The sequence below is a fragment of the Mesoplodon mirus genome (assembly GCF_964341445.2).
Source record: "Mesoplodon mirus genome assembly, chromosome: 15".
NCBI classification, from domain to species: domain Eukaryota; kingdom Metazoa; phylum Chordata; class Mammalia; order Artiodactyla; family Ziphiidae; genus Mesoplodon; species Mesoplodon mirus.
The window spans coordinates 21,948,083-21,959,110 of NC_138991.1; the positions used below are offsets into that span (position 1 = coordinate 21,948,083).

The window sequence follows — 11,028 nt, forward strand, 5'->3', positions numbered from 1 at the left end:
ACTATACTATACTTAACTTTTTCACATTTTCAAGGAATTGCATATTGCAATGCCATGTTATCTTCCACCAAATTACTAAATAAGATGGAAGTTTTCCCAATCTGTTTTACAAAACAGCAAAACTCTTATTCTTAAACCTGATAAACAACCATAAGTATGACTACTGTACTTCATAAACTTACATTATAACGCTAAATAAGATTTCATTTAGGAGTTAACGTTTGAAAGACAGCAACAAACAAACACACACACGTATTTCCAACTTCCCCACACAGAACAGGAACACAGAGGTATTATACACTGTTCCCTCCGTCCCACCCAGCCCTACACTACTTGGAACACTGAACGCTCTCTTCAGCCACAAAGTGCAGAATCTGCCTCCGTTTGTGTGTGGGAGGAGCTGGACAGAACCCCGGAAGATCCACTGCCTTGCGCTCTCTCTTCCTCATCTCTCAAAGCCTCTTCATACCAACACTGGAAGGCACTGGGGACCGTGTGATTGATCTTGGCCAGGAACTCCAGGACTTTCATCTTGCTGGTTTCGGCGTGGGCTCTCGGGCCCCACAGGAACTCGTAGCGCGCTGGATCACTGTTGGCCACTTGCCGGTATTCCAAATACTTCAGCTTCACCAAATCTTGGGTGATGAGCTTCTTGGGCTCCCCAAATATGAAGTGCCTCTTCCCAGCATAGACACTCATCTTATTCAGGAATGCCCAGATATTCTCCTCTGTGGCGCAGTTGCCCTTCATGAGGATCACACCCAGGAGATACATCAGGAGACCGGTCTTGGGTAATCCCCTGGCACGACCCACGGTCCCATTGTTGGGGAGAGCCATTTTGCTGACAAAGGTATAAGAATGCTTGGTACGGTCGACCTCCTTTAAGTCAACACCAAATACCACCTCCATGTTGAAAGAAGCTCTTCTGAGGATCTTAGGGAATTGCTTTTGGTACTTCTTATTGATAAACTTCAGCATATGTGCTTTCGTAACAGGCCTTTTCTTTTTATACATGTGCATCAGGAACTGCACCAACAAATTCACTGTCTGCCTTAGAGGGCCTTTTCGAGACCGCACGGCGGAGACGGGAGCCTGAGAGGAACTGTGCTTTTGCTCCATTTGGCCTTTGGCTCCTTTGGATGATCTTGTGGGAGAAACACCTGCAGGCTTAGTGGTGGTGGCTAGGGCCCTCTGACGACTCTTGAAATTGCTACGTGACTTAGCAGCCGGCTTTCTCGGAGTAGTAACTCCAAGAGGAGGAGGAGGAGGAGAAGAAGACGAGGCGGCTTCCTCCTCGGCTGCAGTGGCCTGAGCACCCGTCAGACCCTGGGTCCCACTTGGGGCCTGGCGGCGTCTCCTACGTGTGCAGCGCTTACTGTTCTGACCCCGAGGCATGGTGACTGTGGTCAGGGACAACAGGCAGGAGTGCAGGTAGGACAGCGGGTGATCTTGACTGCAGATCAGCCCTGGGAATCCGCCCTTGGCCGAACAAACGCCGTGAACAACCGTCCAGCTCCTCGCCCCCGGAGCAGACAGAAGTGTGGAGCCACTTCCGTTAACGGCTGCCTTGCGTGGGGTTCCAACGGCTGGCGCGAGGGGCGGGGCTCTACGGGTTCCCGGGGTTCAGAGTTCGGCCGTCCCCTGATCCTCCCTCGCGGTTCTCTCCGTGCCATCTATTAGAGCCCGTGACCCCTCCCTCTGTGGTCCCGAGTCCTCCAGCCTCCAAACAAAGCCCTCACCTCCCTGAGTCCCTAGTGGGGAAGGCAGGGCGTTGCTCTGACCATCTCTGCCTGACAAGAGGGGCGCCACCCTGTGAGCCTCCCTCCTTGGGAGAGAGACCCTCTCGATAGCACTGAGGTCCTCACCTTGACCCTGGTTTGTCTGGTTATGGCCAAGACCCCTTCCCTTGCAGAACTGGGACCTGATCCTGACAGACAAAGCCCTTCCCTCGCTGAGACCAGACAGACAGAAACAAGGAGGCTTCTCATCCCTAGAGCTCTGCCTGGGGCCTCTCGTGGTTAAGAATGGGGGCAAGGGGTCTGTAAAGCCCCCTCACTTGTGGGTCTAGTGATACCTCTTTCCTCAATCAGGGACCCCACCATACTCCTGGCCAGTCCTGGGACCTGATCCTCCCTGACCCTCCAACCTGAACTTCTCCCTCTACCGAACTGAGGCTGTTCTTCTTAGACCAAGACTTTGACCGCGCTGAGAACTATGAGACTTAGAAGAGAGGATGCCCTGCCTGGGCATTCTAGGTCTGAGAGCACGTTTGGGCAGGTCTCTGAATGACCTATATTTTGGCGTGGCTGTCTCTCCAGTCCTCACTCATTTCGGGGGTGGGGGGGTGGGGGCGTGTTCCTTTTGTCTATCTCTTGGATTAAAAGGTTCCTGGGGAATGCCACATCCCTGCAAACTCTTGAGCAGTGTACCTAATGCAAACCTTGTAGTTTCATGTCCCAGACTTGACGTGAGATGGGGAAAATGCAACTAATAAGGCAGGGGGCCCAGGACAGGGGTGGGCTCCCAGAGAAAAATAATGCTAATCTGTCCTTCTCAATAGCCAGAATTAGCCTCACCTGTGACTTGTTTTAACTGATTTATAGGCATACCTCTTTTTATCGTATTTCACTTAATCGTGCTTCACAGATATTCTGTTTTATTACGAATTGTAAGTTTGTGGTTACTGTGCATTGAACATGTGAATGGAGACAAGGCTCTCAAATCTCACCTATCTGAATTCTTATCTCAGGCTTCTGGGAGATCCCAAATAGGATCGTGTATCATGAAGACATTGAGCACAGCAGGGCAGGATGGGCACACCAGTTGTACAGGCAGGAGATGCTTGGGGCTTGGACTGAGTGACACTGGGCATGGAGAAAAGTGGAGGGAAAATCAGCGGGACCAAGATATACATTGGATGAGCAGGAAAAGGAAGAGGGCGATAGGGAGGCTGCCTCCTGGGCTTTGTCGTCCCTAGAAGGGAGGGCAAGGGGAAAGGTCAAGAATACATATGTTAATAATTTTGTGTGTGTCACAGAACAGCTTGAAACCATCAGATTTTCTGGAACTCTCTGCTGTCTTCTTGCCCTGCCGTTTTCCCAACACCATGTGTTCACGTGGGGTCCCTGGGCCACATTTTGTTAATTCTTGAAATATTTTAAACTTTTCCATTATTTTCTTATGGTTCTCTGCTCAGTTGTCTTTGTTATTATTGTAACTGTTTTGTATTTTTAAATTAAGATGTGTACATTGTTTTAGACACCGTCTAGTAAGTGTACAATAGGATTAACAACTTTTATAAGCACTGGGAAACCCAAAATCTCGTGCGATTTACTTTATTGCAATATTCGCATTATTGCGGTGACCTAGAACCCAACCCACAGTATCTGAGATATGCGCATACTTCTAAAGGAAAGGAGCTGCCCAGGATGGTTTTGTGCTTCCCCTGATTGAGGTTATCTGACACTGCATATAGAGATGATCCTACTGTCACTGAGCAGCATCTGTTTCTTCTCCTTATTCCTGTTCCTCCTCCTTATTCCTAACTGGCATTTACTGAGGTATTCTTCAATGCTTTGGATAGATTCCAATCCCGTTCTTAGCCACACAGTCCTTATCTTCTTTATCCCAAGATACATTTGAGTGTCAAGGAATACAAGCTCTGCTTTAGGCCAAGAGGAGTATAACAGTGTGAGATATAGAGGAATTCAGACCAGGAGTCTAGTCCCCTGTCATTTACTAGTGTTACCCAGCAAGGGCTCACTGCCTGACATGCATAGAAGCCAATACTATGGCACTGGCTCTTGAGACAAAAACTTTATTCCGGGACTGCCCTGGTGGTGCAGTTGTTAAGAATCTGCCTGCCAATGCAGGGGACATGCAAGAGGGAAGAGATATGGGGACATATGTATATGCACAGCTGACTCGCCCTGTTACAAAGCAGAAACCAACACACCACTGCAAAGCAACCACACTCCAACAAAGATGCCAAAAAAAAACGTGTTGAAAAAGAAAATGACACAAATGAACTTATTTACAAAACAGAAACAGACTTACAGATATCGAAAACAAACTTATGGTTACCAAAGGGGAAACGTGGGGCGCGGGGGAGGGATAAATCAGGAGCTTGGGATTAACATACACACTACGATATGTAAGACAGATAACCAACGAGGACCTACTGTATAGCACAGGTAACTCTGCTCAATATTCTGTGATAACCTGTGTGAGAAAAGAATCTGAAAATGAACGAATATACGTATATGTGTGACTGAATCACTTTGCTGTACACCTGAAACTAACACATTGTAAATCAACTATACTCCAATAAAATTTTTTAAAAAAATACCCTGTGATCCAGCAATCCCACTCCTGTGCACATATCCAAAGAATACCATAATTTGAAAAGGTACACGCACCCCAATGTTCACTGCGGCACTATTTACAATAGCCAAGACATGGAAGCAACGTAAATGTCCATCGACAAAGGAATGGATAAAAACTATGTGGTACATATGTACAACGGAATATTACTCAGTCATAAAAAAGAAAGAAAGAATGCCCTCTGCAGCAACATGGACGGACCTAGAGATGATCACACTAAGTGAAATAAGTCAGACAGAAAGACAAATATCATATATCACTCATATGTGGAATCTAATTTTTAAAAATGACACAAATGAACTTACTTACAAAACAGAAACAGACTTACAGATATCGAAAACAAACTTATGGTTACCAAAGGGGAAACATGGTGGGGGGAATGGATAAATCAGGAGCTTGGGATTAACATACACACTACTATATATAAGACAGATAACCAACCAGGCCTACTGTATAGCACGAGGAATTCTACTCAATATTCTGTGATAACCTATATGAGAAAAGAATCCAAAAGACGTCTGATCCAGGAGCTGTTTCTTTTCTCAAAAGTGAAAGTAGTCCGAGGAGCCTGGAGTGCCATGGCGGGGAAGCAGGAACCCAAAAGCCGACCTTCTAGACAAATTCAGTCTAGGTGGCTACTCAAGGTTGGTGCCGAGGGCCCACACTCTGCCAGGGGCTACAGTGCCTCAGGCAGGCGGTCACAAGACCCAAATCTCACCTGGGTTGCCAAAACTTACCGAACAAGGGCTCACTGCCCTGTGTGCGCAGAAGCCAACACTATGGCAACAGTTTTTGAGAAAAGAGCTTTACTGCAAGGCCGACTAACACGGGAGACAAGGCTCTCAAATCTCACCTATCTGAATTCTTATCTCAGGCTTCTGGGAGATCCCAAATAGGATCGTGTATCATGAAGACATTGAGCACGGCAGGGCAGGATGGGCACACCAGTTGTACAGGCAGGAGATGCTTGGGGCTTGGACTGAGTGACACTGGGCATGGAGAAAAGTGGAGGGAAAATCAGCGGGACCAAGATATACACTGGATGAGCAGGAAAAGGAAGAGGGCGATAGGGAGGCTGCCTCCTGGGCTTTGTCGTCCCTAGAAGGGAGGGCAAGGGGAAAGGTCAAGAATACATATGTTAATAATTTTGTGTGTGTCACAGAACAGCTTGAAACCATCAGATTTTCTGGAACTCTCTGCTGTCTTCTTGCCCTGCCTTGACTCATCAGACTCCAGAACAACCTAGCTGCCATCGTCGGGGGAAGCCTGTGTTTTCTCCTTCAGGGCAGGATCCAGTAACAGTGTTCTCATCCCATAAAGGAGGCTGGCGCACAGGGGCCAAATATTGAATTAAAAACAATACCAGAGCCGCTGAACTCGCGCCACCCCTGAACTGCCTGTGCGTGCCTTTGCTCTGCAAATTGGTAACGGGAGCCCCAGGGAAATACTGTCCAAGAGAGCAAGGAGGAGGGAAGGTGGGGGAAGTAGAGTCAACTCTTAGCGACAGTTGGCTGAGCCAGCGCCCGGGAGCAAGGAGTCAGCTGCCAGAAACCCAGCCCTGAGCTGCAGGCTCTGGTCTTGGTCCTGTCTCCAGGAAGCTACCTTCAGGGAGGAACCCAGATCCTCTGAGATCAGGCATTCTTGGGTTTGCAGCCTGCCTCCACCACACTGCTTGACTCTGTGACCTTGGGATACTCTGAACTTCAATTTGTTGGTGGTGTTGTTTCAAGGCCCAGCACATGCCAGCACTGTGCTTAGCACTTATTTAATCCTAACAACGACTCTATTCCCATTTTACAGTTGATGGAACCAAGGCTCAGAGGAGTTAAGTAACTTGCCCAAGGTCACACAGCCAGGTGTAGCCAGAATTCAGATAAAGCGATGTGAACCTTGCACATGCCCTGTTAACCATTACATGTTACTCTCCTTCAGATAAGAAATCTCCTATTTCCAAAGTGTTGGGGGATCCCCATGCCACTGGAGGGAGAGGGCTCTCTCTGTCCTTGATATAGCATCTAGTCTCACACATTGTTATGTTCTCTCTCTCTCCCTTCCCACCCCCAAACTCTTCATTTCTTTCCTCCAACCCTTCACTAGCCCAAATGACCAATTCCTCCCCTTGGCCCTTAGCCAGCAGTTTCCATAACCATATCATCACCTTCTAGCCACCTCACTTGACATCTTAGTGCCTGCTCACTTCCATGCCCTAAGCGGGGCTCACCTGCCTCCAAGGAAGCTTATCAAGGTACCTCCCCAACCCAAATAGTTGTTTTCAGGAAGAATTCTGGTGCCCACTGTTTCAGTGAACAATGTGTCTCCACCATGTTTCAAAGCCTGAAGCTCAGATGGGATCCAGAATGGAGCTAAGAGTTTGGACATTATAAGTGTACTGGGGCTGTCGAGGCTGTGCTACAGAAGTGAATGGGGCCTCCCAGGGACAGTGAGTCGGGTAAGAGGACAGAAGCCCTGCCAGGGCCTCAGGGACAAGGCTGGAAATGAAAAGAGGGAGGTGGTTGCACAAATCCATCTTCAGGGCAGAGACCCTGCAATGTGAAGGACAAGCCAGGCCCTGGGCAGCACGGGGGCTTGGGAAGGTGTCAGGCAGCAGTCTTGTCATTGGGACAGAAATTCAACTTGAACTAATCAAGGCAGAAAGGAGAATGTGCTTGCTCCTGGTATCTAAGAAAGATTGGCTACTCTAGGTTGAGGCCAGGCAGTGGTGCCCTTGGGCCTCAGCAAATCAGGCACATGGGCTCAGAGGCTGCCAAGACCATCTCTCCATCATTCATTTCTGCTTTCCTTGTTCTCTCACATTGCATCCTGACTCCTTCCATATAATGGGAAGCATGACTACCTGTAGCCTCCAGATCTAAATCCCACAACTTGTACCTTGGAAAGAGATTGGCTTTGCCTCTAGGTTTAAAAATCCAATGGAAGTTTTCTGATTGGTCTAGCTCTAGTCCACTGTCCACCTATGATCCAATCAACTATGGCCAGAGGGGTGGAGCCAAGTTAAAATATGCCCACTCCTTCGGGAACCATATGGACAGAGGAAGGAGGGAAGCGGGGGGGTGGGGGGTGGGGAAGGGGAGCAGGTATGGCAGGATGAAAGTGGGCCCAATATAGCAATGGATATCCTTGACATCAGGAGCTAGTGACTTCAGCATTAAGTCCAAGGGGTGCCTCTCAGCAATGAAAACCGCAACGGTGGGGAGCCAGAGAGTCAAACAGATCAAGGAGGGAAAGCAAAGGCTCAAGCCAAGCACTGTTGGGCAGGCCAAGGGCTTAGCTTTATTGTCTGCTGGCTATGTGCTGGGTAAGGCCCAGGCTGGGATGGAGATGCTGTCCATCTGGGGCTGACCTATGGCCGCAGAACCTCAATCCCACCCATGATAACTCCTGCCAGAGAGTGTCTTGATCCAGCAAGTGCCATGACCTGACCCCAGTACCTCCCTTCTCCTCCTCCAGATTCAGGAATGCAATTCTAAGACCTCAAAACCTACCTAACCACCAGTGTTATGGGAACTGGATTTGGGCGAATAGAGATCAGATGAGTCTAGTCTTAGGATGAGTATGGGGAGAGTGTAGAGGCTTTCACAGAGGCAAAAAATTCAGCAACGACCATAGCAAGAGCCAGCACCAGTATGAAATATCGAATAGTTATTACATACCCTGCACTTGTGCTAAGCAGCCCCTTTCGTGCATTACTTTATTTTACCATCAAAGGCCTAAGATGTGAGTATTCTCCTCCCCAGGAACTGAATCTCACAGACATTAACTGATTGCTCCAAGGTCACACAGCTAGGTAGCAGCCAAGCTGGGACTTGAATTGTCTCCATCTGACTGCAAAGCCTGTACCTTAAGCTCCCCCAAGCCTGAGTGGTGAAAACAACCACTTGGCTTGGCATCCTTTTTACTTCTTGTGTCAGTCAGAATGCTTTGGGCTGCAAAAATGAAACCACCAACTTAGGTGATTAACAATGAGAAAAATGCATCAACTCAAAGATTAAGTTCAAAATTTTGATGGCTATAGGAGTCATTAATTCAGCAGCTCAGTGATGTCCCTTCCATCTTCCCACGGTGTCATCATCAGTGTGTTGCTTCATCCATCTGGTCACAAGATGGCTGCTACACCTCCAGGCATCACGTACAGACATGACCACATCCTGCAAAAGAAGAGGTACTTTCTCTTTCTGAGCAAGAAAACCTCTCCCAGAAGCCCTTGAGAAAACATTCCTTGTACCTTATTGGCCAGAATTGTTCCCACTCCTCTTTCCAAACCAATCATTCACAGGGGAGATGGAAACTTCATGAAAGCTTTGATAAGAGCCCATGGCCATTTGTAGGAGGATGGATTACCCCCCCAAATCAAGGCTCTGTTAGAAAGGAGAATGAGGGCAGTGCCCAGTTTGGGGTAAACAAACAAAAATGTATGCTACTCCTCTCTTTTTTCTTCGCAATCTCCAAAATTCTCTTTCTTTACCAGTTAACATTTTATTCACCCCTCGAGAATCAACTCCAATATTTCTTCTCGGCAGTCTTCCCTGACTTTTCCCCATCAGATTAATCGCTCTCTTTACTGTGCTTTCGAGGAACTTGGCACATGCCACTTACGTGGTCTTTACTACATCCTTATGCGGAGAGGTCAGGCTTTGGAGCAACTGGACCCAAGTTCATATCCAAGTCTGCCACTTCCTTCACAGGGAACTTTGGGTATATTACTTGCTCTCTTCAAGCCTCAGCTTCCTTGTCTGTAAAGTACACATTCCTTTTCAGGCAGTTTTGAGGATTAAAGCAGGTAATGTGCCTGGGATTATTCAGTAATCTCCTTGGAAGGAAGAAAGGGAGGAAGAAAAGAAACTCTCAGGCCGGACTAGGCAAAACTCAACTCTCAGCAAGAAAAGCAAAACTCATTCCAAGTTGCCAACCACACAGCCCCTTTCCCCTGAAGGTCCCCTCCCCCTCGTTCTCCCAAGAAAGTCATTTTTCATCCCCAAAGTCATTTGGTTTAGAGAGAAGGGGGAGATGCAGTGGCAGGGTCTGTATTGTGCCTGCCCTGTCGCCATCCATCACCTGGCCGACAGGAACTCACCTCCCACAAATAAAATTATGACAAGCGTCCCCGACCCATCTTTCAGCCGTCGCCTCCCTGTTTCCATCATCTCTGACATTATGAGCCATCAGCCAAGCTGTTTGTCACGCCTGTGACAGGGCCTTGGCATCGCAGGCAGGAGGGCTGTGCTAAGGTATGGCTGGACTCAAGGGTGGGTGTCCCACCCGCACCTGCCATTGGTGATCTCGAGCTATTTCACACGTGCTCTCAGAAAGCGTTTCTCCTCCGAGGGAGAGAGGCGGCGGTCCAGATGTGGAGCAGAACTGGAGGGGAACATTCATTCATTTATCCAAATTATTTAGCAAACATTAATGAATACCTCTACTGTCCTGACCCTGTGTTAGGCACAGCTGCAGCCACAGAGAGAAATCATGCACAGGCCTTGCTCTTGAGCAGTGCCCAGTGCAGTGGGAGAGTGGAGAACAAGCCGTTTCAACAGACAGTGCCCGCACAACTGTGGCAAAGGCAGTCTAAGGATTATGGGAGCACAGAGAAGGGTAGGAACATAGGGAAGGCTTCCTGGAGGAGGTGGCATTTGAGCTGAGACCTGCAGGATAAGAAGAAAAGACATGTGAGGGTACAGTGTGAGCAACTCCTTAAAAGGTTCCCTTTCTTTCTTCTCTGCAGGTTTGTCTACTTATACGCCAAAGGGCAGAGTGGAGTGGAGATCTGGGGAAGAGAACCATATTCCAGGCAAATGGAATGGCACGTACAAAGTTCTGTAGTAGTTTCTTGGGGCTGTCGTAATCAATTACCACACGCTTGGTGACCCCAAATGACCAAAGTTTATTCTTTCACAGTTCCAGAGGCCAAAAGTCTAAAACAAAGGGATGGGCAGGGCGGGGGCTTTCTGGAGGCTCTGAGAAAGAATTTGTTTCATGTCTCTTTCTTAGCTGATGGCTGTTCCAGGCAAGCCTTGCTGTTCCTTGGCTTACAGATGTATCATTCCAATCTCTGTCTGCACATGGCTTCCCCTCTGTGTCTCCGTCTCAAATCTCCTTCTCCTTTCTCTTATCAGAACATGTCACTGGATTTAGAGCCCACTCCAAATCCAGGATGATCTCATCTTGAGATCCTTCAGTTAATTATATCTACAAAGACTCTATTTCCAAATAAGTTCACATTTGTAGGTACCTGGGGTTAGGACTTGAACATATCTATTTTAGGGGGACACCATTCAACCCAGTACAGCCCCAAAGGCCAGAGAGTATTCAGAGACAGAGAGTGGCTAAATGTGGCTGGAACATTTGAGACGGGACCAAGTTCAGATCCCATCTCTGCCACTAATGAGCCAGGTGACCTAGACCAAAGCCCCTTATCCTCTTTGAGCCTCGGTTTGCTCACCTGAAATGTGAATTGCCCCCCAGACCTCTCAGGACGCTGGTGAGGGTGAAACGTAGTCATTCCATTAAAGGGCCAGCTCCTCAACGGGAGTATATCAATAACGGACCTTCTGGTTGTAAAAGACAGAAGCCAACCCACAGTGCCCTAAGCAAAAGAGAGCTTATTCGCTTATGTAGCTAAAGAGCCCA

At 48.1% G+C, this 11,028-nt stretch overlaps 1 protein-coding gene across 1 annotated transcript; it reads right to left on the bottom strand.

Moving 5' to 3' along the window:
- Positions 1-354: 354 nt before the first annotated feature.
- On the bottom strand, positions 355-1,395 carry LOC309816243 (melanoma-associated antigen B3-like; the record flags this gene model as incomplete). The annotated part of the gene is made up of 1 exon (XM_082643500.1): positions 355-1,395. One exon carries the CDS (start codon positions 1,393-1,395, stop codon positions 355-357), a length of 1,041 nt encoding a protein of 346 aa, XP_082499626.1.
- Between the last annotated feature and the right edge of the window lie 9,633 nt (positions 1,396-11,028).